The sequence below is a fragment of the Onychomys torridus genome, chromosome 20 (genome assembly GCF_903995425.1).
Source record: "Onychomys torridus chromosome 20, mOncTor1.1, whole genome shotgun sequence".
Lineage (NCBI taxonomy): Eukaryota > Metazoa > Chordata > Mammalia > Rodentia > Cricetidae > Onychomys > Onychomys torridus.
The window spans coordinates 26,361,154-26,378,740 of NC_050462.1; the positions used below are offsets into that span (position 1 = coordinate 26,361,154).

The window sequence follows — 17,587 nt, forward strand, 5'->3', positions numbered from 1 at the left end:
GCTGTGAAGAGACACCATGACCAAGGCAACTCTTATGAAAAAGAACATTTATTTAATTGATGGCTTGCTTACAGCAGAAGGTGTATATCATGGTGGGAAGCAGACAAGCATAACACAGGAGCAGTAGCAGAAAACTTGTTACATCCTGCATCCTGACCAGTACACAGGGAGAGGGAGAGACAGAGAGACAGAGAGACAGAGAGACAGAGACAGAAGGAGGGAGGGAGAGAGGGAGTGAGTGAGTGACGGAGGGAGGGAGAGAGAGAGAGAGAGAGAGAGAGAGAGAGAGAGAGAGAGAGAGATCTTCCTGTATATTGCTCTTTATAGTTAGAAAAAGATTAAATTTCTTCAAATGGTAAATGTTAGCTAGAGTTATATAAATTTCAAAATATGTTCTGGCGTCACTCAATTAGAGAAACAGTTATTTACAGGTAGTGCCCCATCACCTGGGTTTTATTTCCAACTGTCACACCAAAGAATTTCTGATTCTGATGTTCATGTTTACAGGTTTGTGAGAGTAAAATTATTTGAAATCATTTCCCTGATATCCAAGGTGTGCAACCATACAAAGCAGCATAAGCTACAGAAGGCTGACATGCATATGATTGTGTGACTAGTGTAATGGAATGGTACAGTTGAAATTGAATCCTAGGATTTCTATTTCCCAGAAGAAGGAATTCTTAGGCAATAATATGACAGGAAATGAAAAGATATTTTTATTTTAATTTTTTGAAAACTATTTTTAAATATAAATCTACATACTAGTCAACAATGTTTGTTTTATTTAATTTGCTGTCCTATCATGGGCTTTATCATTATTTTTCATTTTTAATATATTGTAGCATAACTCACAATTATGTCACAAAAATATTTACAAATATAGAGATCATTCATCTACTAACATTTTAGCATATATGCTTCTTTTAGGTTGTATAATTTACTTTTCACCTTTAAAACATTTTTGATTGTCCTTTGCACATAAATATTTTTATACTTATTTTCAGTTGAATTTGAAAAGAAAATATTAAATCATTAGGGATTTTCCAACAAAATTATCTTTTATTGGGATATCTAGGATACAATTTAAAACCTAGAAAATACAGTCTTCTACAAACCTTTTTTTTATACTTTCAGAGGCTATGAATTTTTAGAACAGAATATATGAAACTATGCTTAATTATAGTAATTATAGTTGCTGTTATATCAACTCCTCCAAAGGCAGAAATCAGCAAAACCTACTTGTATGGTCTCATTACAGAATTTTTTTCTTCCAAAACTTCTATTGTTTAAAAAAAAAATCATGTTTTTTTTTTTTTTTAAGTTGAGTTCCTAAAAATTTTAAATAACACGTTAATTGTCCTTTTACTGCTCTGAAAAAAAAGTGTGATTCATCCAACAACCTGAAAATTGAACATATTTCATCACTTATTGAATAGATTTATTAATCTGCAATGGAACCATTTGGACCAATGAAGAATTTTATGAGCTTTAAGTCAATCGTTCATTTCATTTCCATTTTAAGAGAACACTTTTATTGTTACTCTCTGATTATAAATGATAATTTATGGATGATACATGGGAAATAAAGTCAAAATATTCTGTCGCCATGCATAATGGAAAATTTCAGATTTGAAAATTTTCCACAGGAGAATTTCAGTTAGCCACTGGGTGGCTTTCCAAATAAGAGCCACATCACAAAACTCTTTCCACAGCATTAATTACACATGAATATAATGAATAAAATAAATTTGGCATGTATCTTCATGACGCTAAATTGAATACAGACTGTAAATGATGTGTTTTGATTAAAGGGAGCTGTCTGACATTCTTCCAGTCCAATAATAAGATTATCAGCCTAAGAGTTAAGTTAATTTATATCAAGATTCTGTATTAATAATCTCTACCTTTACAAATTATTTTCTAAAATAAATTATGAAAAACAGGAGTAACAAATTTACCAGTTCATTCTGTGAATGAGAAAAACCATATCACAGTCCAGTCTTAAACTGTAAGCAAGAAGATATGCAAGAGACATGCATGAAAGTTGTCGTCAACAGTGGTTTTCTGATATATTGGTTAAATTTAGAGGATAGCATCTGTTAAAAATGAAGTTATGATTAGTATTAGATCAGTAATATTTGAAGATTTCTAGTCTTAAGCTTAAATTTGACTTACATCCATTCTATTTAGAAGTATATATACTTTCCTCTGCTTGGAAATTGTAAATAATTTTCTTTGAATCTGACTTCATATTTTTTACATACACTAAATATCAAAGAGAAAGAAGGGTACAGTATTAAGCCCTCATTTTTCACTATAATTAACAATTTATATGTTATGCCTTTAGGATTTTGAAGTGAAATATTTATTTTGTAAGATGTACCTATCCATAACTGACACACATGAAATTTCTCTTATTCACACCAAGACTATGTATACATACTATTATTTTTTACTTTACTAATTCAAAAATAAATAATAAATTAGGTGAAAAATAATCATACTATGGTCTTTTAGAAAGACTTGAACTTTTTTCAAGCTCATAAAAAAATAAAAATCCAGGTTTAAATGAAACCCCAGGGGAGTCTTGGGCCCTGGAGGAGATGGGAATGGAGGGGAGGGGCTGGGGTGAAGATGGGGGAGGGGACGGGAGCGGGGAGGACAGGGGAACCCATAGCTGATGTGTAAAATTAAAACACAAATATAATAAGTAACAAAAAACAATCAAAGCAAAAGCCATCCCAGAACACAGGGGCTGTCTGATTAAGGGTACAGGACACAGCAGGCTGAACACAATGAGTTTCAGGGGCTCCACATGCAGAACTTTTAAAAGCCAACAAAGGGCCTCTGCATTCTTTAAACTTGGTATTGAAAGCATACAGCTAGGATTCTGTTCAGCAGACTATTTCTCACTGTAAATGAAATATGACAAGTATGCTATTCAAGTATTCACTTCTACTTTACTAGAAAAATCAAACAGAATGGTCTTGGGCATTGTGTACTGTACAATTGTCCATTGGTATATATACACATACATATTATCTTCCACATTTATGCTTGTGAAAATAAATGAACACACTAGATACATCCTTTTGGATTGATTTTCTCAGTGCATTTGTATGTGAAACTGTGCCATTTGGTGTTTGTTGAAGCAGTAATACAAGGGCAACTCGAAAAGATAAAGTGTTTCTGAGTCATGGCTCCAATAAGCCTTTGAGACTTTAATTTCAGAATGGGCAAATACCTAGATCTTGACCTCAAATCACTTCTTCACAGGAGGCTTCATGGAGACCGAAGCTGCTGCCCAGGAATCCCTAGGCTTAGGCAAGCTTGGAACTCAAGCAGAAAAGGACAGAAGGCTGAAGAAAAAGTAGGTTTGGAGAGTGTCTTTCCCCAATTTTCTAATGCTTCATTATGCTTTATATTTTTCTTTTGCAAGGAATTTAAAAAGAAAGAAATGGGAAATAAACCCACTTAACTGTTCTCCTGGTGTCACAAGTACCTCAGTGCTCATGTTTCATGGTGACAATGAACAGAAGTTTGAGATGAGTATAAAACTCTCCCACACAATAAACTACATAATTTAAACTAGTGACCAGAGCATTGATTGTAAAACTTAGTTATACATAATATACTGATTTATAGTACAGACAGCAATATAGTGCACTATTGAAGTTAAATGGAGTTCTGATTTGGTACAAAAATGAGAGTGAAATTTTGTTTCCTCTTGTGACAATTGTGTGTCTAGTCTTCATAAAGGAGGATTTAAAAGGAAAAAATATTTCTCCGACTGAATATAAGCTTAATATAGGCGGGAACAGATTGTTTTGCATCTGCCAGGAAACTGATAGTGTGTCTTTCCATTCACATGTAATATGGAACATTGAAATGACTTGTAAAATTGGGAGATGAGGTTCAACAGCTGTTAGAGAGGGATTCCATGAATAACATATTTTTAGCAGCATAGTAACATTTCAGTGACAAAAACCATCATCCTGAAAGCATAGGCTTTAAAAGCATAATAATTTTACTTTATTACCAAGTCCCCTTGTGAGTTGCTCTGTCTCTGTTCTCTAAACTTTTATTACATTGTTTTAATGGTTTTTATATTTCTGCTTTCTCCTACTAAAGAACAGTCATTTCTCTAGCTGTCAATTTGTAATCCATATATTTCTACTGTTACAAAACAATAGTTCAAGGTACTTTACACTTTGTCTTTCTTCTTGCCTTCCAGATATTTACCAATACCAGGAAATGTAAACATACACATTGCAGAAGAGTTCATTAATATAATTATTTATTAGTTGGCAATTTACTGAAAATATCCAAATCCAATAGAAATACATTCTAGAAAAACAGTCTTTGAGAGTCTTTATATCTTGAGTAGGATTAAATGGTCAGTCATGGAATGTTTCTCATTTAGTTACTGATAACGTAAAAATATTATTATTTGCCATGAGCTGCTTTCAATATCTTCATTTGTATAATCCTCTTAAGGAATGCAATCTTTAGTCTCATGGCTATTTGAAGTGAACATGCTTCTATGAAGTATGATCCTTTGCTTCTTTATATTCTGGTTAGTTTACTGCAAGTCGAAATTTTAAAACAAGTCTGCATAAGGGACAGAATTAATTAAAAATATGCAAAAACATTTCCTTTTGTGTTGACTACTCCACAACAAGAATCTAGTAGCATTAAATGTAGCTGTGCAGTGAGATTTGATGTGACAAAGTGCTTATATTTATTTACTCAGTACTTTCTTAAAGCAGTTATACTTGTATCCCAGCAGTATCATAAAGTGATGTTTCATTGTGTATCAGTTACCTTCACATTACGCAGTTTCCAACTAGTTACCCTCATTACATATAAGTGGTTTGTTCTCAAGCTGCAACTCACTGATTCACATATTTCATAGTTACAGTCTTGGTATTCCTCATTCATATTTGCAGTTTTTCATTATCTTCCTGCCTTCATTCTCTTGGTCTTTAAGGGTTGAGCTATGTATTCTCAGAATTTAGTCTTCATGCAATGTTGTGACGTGTGTCATGTGAGCTCACTCGGCGTTTGTCATGATGCTTAAATCTTGCCCATCATCCTCTGCCTTATTTCACTGGATTACAGGTACATTTTTTTTTCTGTAAAATGGAAATGAAGATCTCTTCTAAAACTGACACTGGGAGCAGATAGAAATAAAGCCTTTGCTCTTATGTCTGTCATCCTGATCATTAAGTACTCATTTCCTTTTCTCTGACATCCAGCCAGTTATTTAATACCTTAAGCTATTTGCTTTGGAGAACTTGAAAGTTAATGCTAACCACACAGATATTAAGCACAACAGCATAGAATAATATGGATCAGCCAAATGCTGAATAGGTCACAAAAAAAAAAAAAACCAACCTCATTTTCTAAGTAAGGTTCAACTCATACAAATTTAGGAAAAGTCTGGATTTGGCTAGTATAAGGGCCTGTCTTAGTTCTTCTTGTTGCTGTAGCAAAATACCTAACATGAGTCATTTAAGAAAGGAAAAGGTCATTTTGGTTGACATTTTCCAGACATACATCCTTAATGTGGGGGAATGTGTTTTGGTAAAAGCAGGGGCAGCTGGTCTCATTACATCTAGAGTGAGGAAGTAGAAAGTGATCAATATTGAGGCTTAACTTATTTTATTCTTTTTATTCAAAAGAAGAACTCAGCCCTTGGAAACGCATCACCCACATTTAGGGTTGGTCTTCCCACTCCAATTAACCTACTCCAGAAAATCTCTCCAATGTATACCCAGAGGTGTGTTCTTGTGACGATTATAGATTCCATCAAGCTGACTGTTGTGTTTAACCAGCCCCAATCCAATACATAGAAAGTGTCATCCTTGCCTAAGCAAAGAAGTCAGACAATTTGAGATCAGATATCAACATAATGCTGTTAAAATGGGGCTTATATGTCTGACAAGTTTGCATACCAGTTAAAGAGCTGCTAGTCACAGTCTTTGAAAGTCTCAGATATAAACCCTATGTCATCTTAATGGTAAAGTTGAAAATTTTATCATATGATATGCTACACTAGAGACAATAACTATTGACAAATGAAAATTTGTGTTATTAGCATTCTTTCCTGTAAAAGTATTTTGGAAAAAAGTGTTAATTATATTTTACTATTATTTTGTCAGTTTTTATATTCTCTACACTCTCTCAGAATGTATTTAGCTTTTAGTTTACATCTGTCCATCCTTAGAAATATGATGATAGCAGGATGAGTACCTAGTTACCTGAGGTACTGAAGATATGAAAACATACTGTACACTTAAAAAAACTAACTAGTAATTTCCAAAGGTTCAGAAGTATTGATTTAAAAATATTATCAATATTTTTAACTAAATATTCTTCTTACAGTCATATTTAATGTTAATTGTCATTCTTTGCACATAGTATGCAGATTTTATTTTCTTCCATCTCAAGAAACTTATTATTGACAGGACTAAAGCTAAAGATGCCTGCTTGAATAATCAAACCTGTCCAACTTCAAAGACAACAGTGAGGAAGCAGGACACTTTAAAACCAATAGAAATGTCACTCAGTGGATATTTATCTCCAGAAACACTAATCACTGAAATTATAGCTTTTATAGATTAATCTTTATATTTATATTTTCCCAAGGCTTCTAAACATTGCATCATTATTAGTGAAATATATGTATGTGTGTGCTAAAAATTGCCTATACATTGATATATAATTGAAAAATATTATATGAGGTTTAACACACTGAGTAATTTATCATTTTGTTCCTCAGTTATAACATTAACAATATGTTATTATTGCAGAGTTTAGTTTTCTAAATCCTCCTGAATGGCTAACACTACTAAGTGAGCATTAATTTACTAAGTGAGCATTAATTTTGTATTTTGATCAATATTTCAACATCATTAAAATGAAATTAACACTCCAGTTGAGCTATCAATAGCATCCTCTCCAGAGAAGTAGCTTTATCCTTGGAGGATGGCAATCAAACTTAATCACCACCCATGAATCTTTATATTAGAACTTCAAAGAGCTCAAAGTGAAGCTCTATAGATTTGGCTAATTTATTCTCATCACAGTCCTCAGGCTCTACATACACACATAATTTTTATGATGTTTTGAGATGCTGCACTTTTAATCCTTAGCATTTGAAAGGTTCAGAGTGAGCACATCTCTAAGCAAAGTAAATGTCACTTAAATTATTCATACTCTAAGGTACCACAAAACTCCGTAACATTTTTCATTCAATAAATATTTATCCAGTGACTATGTGCCAATTTTAAGTTATAAATGAGTTGTGGTCAAGAACTTGTATTCAAAGATGTGAACACGTTTTGTTTTTCTGTGTACATGGAGGGTAAACATCTGAGCTTTGATCACACATTCCATTTTCTAGGTAGACTATAGAAATGGATTTTAGTTACATAAAGCATAAAAGGGGGAGCAACTGGCTAGGTACAGAAACTCTTACAGATCCCTGAGTTGTCAGAGCAAAGGTACTGCCAGATGACACAAAGACGACATCACATTTCTGCAGTGTGCTTTCATAAGCACCTTCCTCCTTCCTTACTCTATTTGAGTCTTGAAACCCAGTCATAGTATGCAGAGCAAGGGTTCGCACTTCAGTCAATATGTTGCTGTCAAGGGTTCATGCAGTCATGAGAGGTCTGGTGGTGGACAGCTCACTCAAATCACCTATTATAGTACAACTTGAGGAAACCAAACCCAATAGTTCTCTTGGAAAATATGTTCCAGTTTCCTACTCAGAGCTCAGAGTGTCACTTTATATCTGTACTGGGACCAAGGTATCATTTCAGAGAGCTGTTGTGCTTCAGCCAAAGACAAACAAAAGCCTTTCTTGTACCTAAATAATATGACCCAGAGACAAACAGTGAAAATAATGCACTGTTCTTTCGTCAAGACTAAAACTAAGAAAACTGGTAGTACTTTCTTTCATGCATGGTTAGATGTATCTTATCTGATCTATTTGAAGAATGAAAAAGAATGAGAAAAGAGAAAGCTATTTTGAGTCAACAGTAGAGTAACAATACGTTACAGGGTAAGCACTTTGAAGTCTTATATTATCTACAAACATTTTTGCTTCCAAGAAATATTTTGACCTAAAAAAGATAAAATAGTAAAGAATAATTAAAAATTAAACTCCCAAGTTTTTACATGCTAGAATAACCTTATTTCCTAAATAAATTCTGTCATTAATTTGACTAAAAATCTTATTATTGATTTGACTAAATAAGTCTTAAATAAAGTAAGTCCAGGATAAGTTTGGCAAACAGCAACACTTCATTTATTCACTTAGTGTTGTTATATCCCAGTACTGTCCTATAGACTATTGACATTTCCATTTTCTGAGAAAAAAAAATCTGCAAAGAGGCAGACATTGGGACAAATAACTGCACTTAAGGTCTTCTAGTTCCATGACTATTTATATAAGTCACAGATTTTTGAAGAGAATAACAAAAGCGGTCCAGCCTGAAAGCCACCAATTGCTCTTGTTTTAAATTTATTCTTCAAGATTAAACCCAACAACCTTTGTGACAAAAGAAGCTGAACAAATGATTTGATTACGGAATGAAATAGAAAGTCAATGCAAGGCACTGTTATGAGTGGCTAGAATAATAACAGATTTTTGTCAAACTATATAAGAGAAGATACACCTAAGATTTTAGACAAAGCACTTCAACGAGCTTCTTTATAGTTTTTTTTCCAACATTTATAAATTTCAGTAGTGATCTTTATATAACCCTGCTATCAACTGCAGGATTGTTATATGTGTGTGTAAGTGCATAATATATTTGCAGCTCCTCAGGAATGGGAGAAATATTTCTGTAAAATAAGTAAATGAACAATAACTAATAGATAATTTTACATTCAGCACTGGTGGTAAAGGGTCAAAATTGTATGCACGAACCATTTTGTATAACTGGCCCTTGTGCAAAATTCTGGGAAATATATTTGAAATGAATATTGTTTGTATTCAGAGGAACATCAACAAAAATATTTGGAAGACATCAAGGCATGTTTTCAAATTCCAGTAGAAAGGATTGAAAATATGTTAAATGTGTAGAATGAGAACCAGGTGCTGCCAAGGGCAATACCAATCAAGTATGTCCTATTTTGGTCATCTGATAAGAACTGGAGTCAAAGGCAGAGACTGACGAAGTTGAGCCAACTCTAAGACTTTCACTGGTCATCACAGTCCATAGAAGATAGTACTGACCACTTGAAAGGGAATGTGGACTCTTGATTATATTCAACCTGAAACAGTCAGTCATGTGTATTGGTAGGATTTTGACAGGAGAATTAACTTTTTGCTGAGAGATTGAACTACATATTCTTTATGTTGCTTATGCTCTAAGATTTGAGAGTCAATTCCGAGATGAACTATACTCAGAACAGTTGGATTCTTTTTTATCCAACTTATTTACATATTCCCTGCCTCTAAATTCATGATTAGAAGCTGGGTCTGGATGAAAAGGAAATCTTTGGATCAAGCAGAAACACAGATAGTAGTATCAAGTCAGTTTACAAAACCCAGGTTCTAGGCTTCTGCTTTGTTCATATTCTTTCCTGTCCAGAGGGTTCGCTGTACTCCTAAAATTATTGTAAGTCTTCCTGTTTACAGCTCTTTTTGCTCTTGTAAACCAGCTGATTTGCCACTCTGCAGCTGAGGTTCTCATACTATAGCAGTTTCCCTCGTTCCATATGGCCTTCCTATTTTCCATTCTTCACATTCCAGATAAATTTATCTAGATCCTATCTCTGAACTGCTTCAAATCCTCAGTCATTCCCTGGAGTTGTTGTGATAATTTTCAAATGTCTTCAAGTAGCCTATGTATCCCCACACCATCAGGTTTCCACTTATCTCACTCGCCGCCTTGCTTTCTGCTTACCATCTTGTACTTCATAGTTTTTAGATACTTCTCACCAATTTATTGGTTATGATTTATTTTGTTGCTTTGTGTACATTCTTTCTGCTTCATCTAAATCCTCATGTTTTCTATTTTAATCATGGACATATATGTTTTATGTGCATGAACTACCCAATAACCACAGTGAATAGTGGAAACGTGCAAGGCTAGGCATTGTTCTGTTTGTTTTACATGTGTTACTCTTGTATAATATCTATTCTTTGACTTAGAAACTGCTTTCCTTCCACACATGAAGACTTCTGAAAGGACAGAAGCTACATCTTTGAAATTACACCAACATTAGCTGCTCTTACATGATGTGAACAAGGACAATAAAATAAGCATATTATGTGGTTGGGGGAACTCACAAAGCTGCAACCTTGGACGAAGGACTAAGGCAACTGATAAGAACATAGCAGGAGAAATAGTCTTCCTTGGGAAAGACCACACCAATTGTTCACTCAATAACAAATAGTCATCTGAAATATACATGCAAGTATGACAGAAGTATATACACTGAGCCATTACACAGACTGAGCAGGTTGTGTTCATGTATTTAGAAATTCACACACATGTATCTATATATAAATGTAGCAACAATTTGAAAAAAAATCAAAAATTCAAATAGGAACAGGATGGTATGTGAGGGTTTGAAGTGAGAAAGTGAAGAGGAAATGATGTACTATCATCTCCAAAAAAATATTTTTTAAAAAAGTATAGCTTTCCAGGTACCACAGTACTTAAAAATTGTATTTCTCAGCATCTCAGTTTTCCTCCAGATTTCCTAGTAAATCATCATAATGAATGATTTAAATGAATGTAGTAAATTCTGAATTGGACCTCGCATGGCATATATGATTTTTTTACAGAATATACAGTGGGTTGCAACATAGTCTTGTATACCTACATATTTTGAAGGACTGGCATTACACATTCCTTTCTTAAGTGTGAACTTGCAGTTAAATGATAGATTCAAACCAGGAAAGGTGGTTGTTTGTAAAACTAACCCTTTTTGTTTAAATCCATAGATAATATAATACACACATACCATTGTTTGATAGAACATTGAAGTTCACTAGAAAACTAGCCATGTTGTAATTTAAATGCATTAATAAACCAATATAAAGTATTTGTTTCTCTAAAATGTATAATATTTATAAGGTCTCCTTTATTAAATGAAGACAAACTTTTAATGACATTACATCTAAATGTAGTGATGACCTTAACCTAGGATAATTCTCTATAGTTGTTCTCACAAAAACGATTACCTATTTTCTCTGTTGTTGTATGACCTTTTCCTTGGGAGACCCAGATAAGGAGCTTTTCACTCCACATAGAGCATTGACAAGAAGACAAAAACAATCCATCTAAGTCTAGCTTGGTGAGCCAAGTTTATTGGTTTACTAAAGAAGTGTGAGTGACTCAAAGTCAGCTACCATAAACTAAAAAGTCTAACACAACATGAGTGAGGGTTTAGGAAAGCTTGATCCCTGAAGATGCTCCCTATACAGCTTGTAGACCAGTGATTCTCATGCTGCAACACTCTAATACAGACCCCAGCCATAAAATGATATTCATTGCTGCTCCATAACTGTGATTTTGCTACTGCTATGAATCATGATGTAAATAGCTATGTTTTCTGATGGTCTTAGGCAACCTCTGTGAAAGGGTCATTTGAACCCCATATGGGGTCATGCCCCATATTTTGAGAACCACTGTTGTAGAGTCTCACCAGAGTCTTATAGGGACTTGTGAGCTAAAACTTTCTTAAGTTCTGTGAGCTTCCCAAGTCTGAGTTCCCCTCCTTTCTCTAGGAGGAACTTGCAAGATGAAGGAAACAACTGTACACTGGCAACTATGTTTCTTCTTCTTATTTTTCCTTTTGTCTTTGAATTTTTTCTCATATAATATATCCTGATTATGGTTTTCCCTCCTTCTGACCCTTCCAGACCCCCCCCCCAATAGCTACATCTCTTAAACTCTTTGGAGAGCTAGATGTTTTTTCCAAGGCTGTTCATGAGTCAAAATTCTTTTCCTACTTTACCCACCAGCCTGTCATCACTTTATGGAATCATAGTTTTATACTCATAGGATTCTCCCTTAAAATTTTATGTACTATGTATACATATACATGTGTTAGCTAGAAAAGAACCAACAAGAAGCTAAGTGCATATTTGAGTTAATCTAAAGTACAATCTTTATTTCACTCATCTATTCCAACTATTACCCACTCATTTCTCAATTTGCTGTTGATAAATGATTTAAAGTATTTGTGACCCACCAACTTGAACTTCAAGAAGCAAGAGACGTATTTGGTGAGTTGCTTCTCTTCTGAGTATTCAAATCTAGACTTGCCTGGTTTAGAGAAAAATAGAGGTCCTCATTTGGGAGCAGATAGTGTAGACTCATATAGGACAACTGAAATGGTTAGAGTCTACCCATTGAAATCATACATATAAACACACACACACACACACACACATAATGTGGGGTTGAATGTAACCTGAGGTTTCTAAAATGTTTTGTTTTAATCTTTGACGATTACACTCTATGATCCTTAACTGAAGAAAACCTATTCATGATAAAGTCTTTATTTCTATCATCATAACTTTGACACACTAGGATAGATAGCAAAACAATGTTTTTCCAACTTACTGTAAAGAACTATTTGTAGGAAAGAGTGAAATGGGTTTTATAAAGAAAAAATAAATGCCTTATATGGAAGAGGAACTTCTCTACTAATATATATTACTTCCTAATTAAGCTATTATCACAGTCTCTGAGTCATATGTCATTTTGTCTATAGATTTTCATCCTTTGTTTAACACATTTCTGAGCTTAAATACTTGATATTCTAAAGTAAAATGTCAACTTAGAATTTATTAACAATGGGAGAAAAGAAAATTCATAAGCTTGATGAGAAGTCAAACAATTCAAATATAAGACAAAATTTTAGACCTATCAACTCCACTTTAAACTTTATTTCATGTTTATTTTAATAATTTGTATTTCAAAGGATTTATAGGACAGTACAATTGCTATTTTTTTAAAGCATGACAAATGAAGACCTGAGGACTGTTATTGTTTCACTGTGTACAAATTTAATCAACTTGTGTTACTGGAAATTAATGAATCTGTCACAGTCAGGGTAAGGGAGATTCCTTTGCTCATGGTCACAACTCATCTCAGATGCACTGGGAAGCTTTCCTGGAAGGCTCAGAAATTGTCTTATCTCTCTTTTCAAATTTCACGATACAGCACACAGGTGTGTTGGTAAGAAATCCAGTTAAAATGTATAAAACTATTTCTTTTAGGTCATACCTTAATTCTTTTCTATGTATAATGAAAAAATATAATTTAAGTTACTTAGAAAGTCATACTGTCAACTTTTAGACATTTATGTTTTGGTTTATAAGAAAACTTAAAGAGCTTGCTGCAGCTTTCCAGACCTGAGGCCAAAGAATACACATTTTCTCAAAGTACTCTCCTGGTTTCTCTGAATGAATGCCATTGGAGGAGGCATGTGCAGAGTGTTGACCACACATCAAGCTTTTCTTTATGATAGTTTTGAAATATAAAAGGAAATGCTTTATTTTGCTTAATTTCTGAACTAAGAATTTCTGCGTCATATTTTGTTATATTGAATATAGTTTATGAGTTGTAGTAACGGTTTCATTTTCTAAGAATTGTTCTATTGTTTGTGTAGTGATTTTAAAATATTATTCTCATGGCTTTTTGTTGGGTTATTTAACTTCCATATTTTCTAAATGCCTCTACTACCTCCAGGGAGTAAGTGGTTAAGGCCAAATCTAAATTTGAATGAGTTTGGTTTTGTGATGACTCAGATATTGAGAAATCACCCTCTTTATATTTTTATAGGCAACATTTATGAATATCTGTTCAAGTAATCAAGTCTCCCATTAAAATCCATATAATTAACACAGATTTAATATTTTATGGCATATTTTCAAGAAAATATAATGAGACAACAGAAGAAGCTTACTCAAGATGTTTTGCACATCCTTCAGTTCTTATTACATGGGCACATGTCTCTTAAAAACAATAATTATTGTGAAACTAATTAGAATAAAAATTCTGCAGCTAGGATGGACTTTTCTTATACTAGATGTTGAATAAAGCACCTGTAAGCAATTTTGTTGAAACATATATGAAAGTTGGAATCCAATTATTCTGACCCTGGAATAAATACCTTCTCCACTTAAGGTGGGCCTTTATGCTTTATAGATTTTCCTAAGCTTTAACAATGTTGTTTAGTGAGGTATTTTTCCTACTAATAACATGACACAGTTGTGGCCCCAAGTAAAGAATGTTCTCTGCTTTCCTTCTGAGATGTACTAGAGGCTAAGAAAATTTGGCTCTGCATGTTTCAGAGTGGCTCATACTGAATACAGCCTTACTGGTCAACTGTCAGACCTGCCTTCAGCCTAACCAGACTTTTGGATACAGTGTGTAGAGTAAAAACAGTACTACCACTACTGAAATGATTTATAAGGCACCATGTTGTTCTCACATGAGATTTCTCACATCTGAAATGATGCTATTGTTTTATTCCATGGCTTTCTTTGGATTGAAATGTATCCATTAACATTTGTGTGCTTTTCTTTTCCATCCATCCTTCTCCATCTCATGAAAAGCACATCGGGGTAAGTTGACTCACAATGGCTGCTGAACACGTTGATTTTCAGCACCATCTTTTTTTTGTTTTCTTTTGTTTTATCTTTAGTATTTCTCTTTTCAGTTGTTAACACAAACTGCACTGCCTCCGACCTAAAATGAAATTCATGATGTGCATTCATTTCTACACAGAAAAGGGAATCATTGGTTCAGAGAAATATTTATATTTGAATTACATTGGCCTTTCAAACATTATTATTGCCTGGTTCTATGAGATGCATGCAAAATGACCCTGCAGACTTTATTCACCTAGATCTTGAGTCTTTCTTCAGGAGTTAATGGGAGCTCCATGAGGCTCAAGTCATGCTTTCAAGATGAGCTTGGACCCTTGGTGCTGATTGTCTGAAAATGTGCTTATCTAGGGCATGTGGTTCAGTTCTTCAAAGTGCATTCAAGAGATAAACACATTTATCAGTTTTCAACAAGGCATTTATAATGGTCAGGTTAACCTAGATTTAGCCAAATGTATGGCTTTTCCCATTGTTTCTTATGTGGATGATTATTTATTTATTTATTTTTTTTAGTGATTGCAATAGATTCTTATTTCTTAAGTAACAGTTTCAAATTTAAAATCCTTCTCTCATAGAAAGGGGAAATCACACAAGTTGCCATTGCTAGACAAAGAACTATAGACAAGCAATGTATGCTGTGAAAAGGAAAAATAGTCTTCTCTAGGGAGGAGCACACAAATTGGTTATCTAATACAAAGTGATCAGCCCTGAAGTCATATGTGTGTATATATATATATATACTGAGCAGTTTGCATTTATATGTTTAGGAATATTAAAACATATATGGAGGTATGAGGGCATCACTGGGTGGAGAGTCAGGGTTTATGTAAAAACAATTAAAGAAAAGAAAGCCATGACTTTAAGGGACAGTAAGGAAGGGGGTACAAGGGAGGGGTTAGTGGAAGGAAAAGGATGTAGTAAAATGGCAGAATTATATTTTAATTTCAAAAGTTTTTCAAATTATTAATAAAAATGAAAAATGTTCAAAATAAAATCCTTTTCTTAGAAATATATTTAGGGTATATTGTCCATTCATAAAACAGGGCTTTAAAGTAAAAGTCAGACAAAATTTGTACAACATTTATAAGGCATTTACATTGGAATAAGCTTTTGCAATATAAGCAACATTAAAACATTTTGTTTGGTGCCAGGTATTACTGTTACTTAAGTAACTTTTCCCCTCATAAATATAATGGCAGGCACTTGATACATGGTCATAAGAAGAAGAGTTCAGGTCCTAGAATCCATGGTTGGATGCCCTGCCAGTGCCTATAACACAAGCTCAAAGGGGAATGAGGCAGGAAGGTCATGGAGACTTCCTGGCTTCTAGCCTAGCTGCATAAATGCAAGGCCAGGTTCAGGGGGAGAACTTGCCTCAAGGGAATAGGCAGAGAGTGACAGAGAAGAACAACTGACACCCTCTTCTAGCTGATAGTATCACATTGTTATTTAGTTTTAGTCTTTTTTTTAATATTTTCTTTGCTTTATTGATAATCTCCAGTTGCTAGGCTAAGATTATGTAACAGTACAGTACTTGTTTTAGTTTGCATAATATATGATATTAAGGAAAATGCTAGTAAAATGTTCAAAACTGTAGTGCAAGCTCACGTCCACTCTTGGCCTGATGGTTTCTGTAAGCTCTTCTACAACATCACTCTTTTAGGCAGTGTTTAGTGCCGTCCTACACATTTAGCCCAATGCTTTCCCATTATTTCCATATTTCTGAAGAAAAATAATGACAAGAAATGAGATTTATCTTTCATGTCCATTTTAAATGAGATAGAGAAAAACAATAGCAACAACAAAAAAAGAATGATTCTCTGTCATTGTAATGTGCTGGCATACTGACTCTCATTCTCAAATTGAGTTTCCAGCTGTCTTGAATGTTTTAGGGCTTGTGAATAGCAAAGTGTCAAAACAATTTCCTTAGTGCAGTCACTAAATCAAGATCAGAAGAAGGTAAAGTCAGGGGAGAGAACATAGACAGCAAAGTGGACAACTAACAGGGAAGATGCTGAGGTTTGAAATTTAGAAATCAGAAGACAAAATCCCACTTGCTTGCTCCATGCCTTTGGAGGCCTGACTGATCCCTCTGCTTACTAATACAACTCTCTGCGCCCAGTAAGGGAATTAGTGAATACATATTACCACAGAAACATGGAAACTGAATGCTTCCAAGCTAAGCAAAAGAGGTCTCAAAATTAGATGAAGAACCCAAGCAATCTAACCAAAGTGATTCCCATGCAACTTGGAGCATCTCCAGTGCTTTCCAGTAAATCCTCAATTACAATGAGGAAGGGAGTGGGGACTTCAGACCCTGGTGTCAAAATGAAATCATTTAATGGGAAGTCACACAAGCCTCTCTAGTTTTCAAAGCCAGCATGGGTAATTGTATTCCTTAATCACATCCTGTGTATGTGTTTACTCCTTTGCAATGGTTTTGAAAGTGACTAAATTCAAAATAAATTGAGGGAAGAAATTATGTAAATCCCAACTCAAATTCACAAATAAATTAAATTCCTTCCCTGGGTCTAGTTCCTATATTCCAGAGCTTCAAGAAGAGAAAGAGGAGAGAGAGAGAGAGAGAGAGAGAGAGAGAGAGAGAGAGAGAGAGAGAGAGAGAGAGAGAAGGGGGAGAGTTTAAATACAAATGAATTCAGAGCTTAGTGTAATCTATTTCAGAAAGAGCCTTATGAGTGTTATTGGAGTCTATATAAATTCTACTTAAATGTTATAAAATTTTTTCTACTTTCACTGAGTGTGAAAATGCCCAATAATCAGACACCTACACACACTTTGACACACATAATATCCTTGTAATTTCAAAATCAATCAAATTTGTTAATGTTGAATTTGAAACTTAAATTTATGAAGCTAGCTATATATTTAAGTAATCAGAGTTCTGAAGCATCTGATTGGGACTTTTGACATAGTTCTGTT

The 17,587-nt window shown here is 34.0% G+C and overlaps 1 protein-coding gene across 26 annotated transcripts in view; it reads left to right on the forward strand.

Moving 5' to 3' along the window:
• The window catches only part of Ppfia2 (PTPRF interacting protein alpha 2), a 452,499-nt gene that overhangs the window by 386,495 nt on the left and 48,417 nt on the right, over positions 1–17,587 (forward strand). For 14 of the 26 annotated variants that reach the window (XM_036169422.1, XM_036169428.1, XM_036169425.1 and 11 more), the window contains 2 exons: positions 3,277–3,370; positions 14,597–14,605. In XM_036169422.1, the coding sequence (XP_036025315.1) occupies positions 3,277–3,370; positions 14,597–14,605 (103 nt within the window). The remainder of the gene's footprint in view (positions 1–3,276; positions 3,371–14,596; positions 14,606–17,587) is intronic. The other 12 variants (XM_036169429.1, XM_036169432.1, XM_036169423.1 and 9 more) reach the window with 1 other exon arrangement.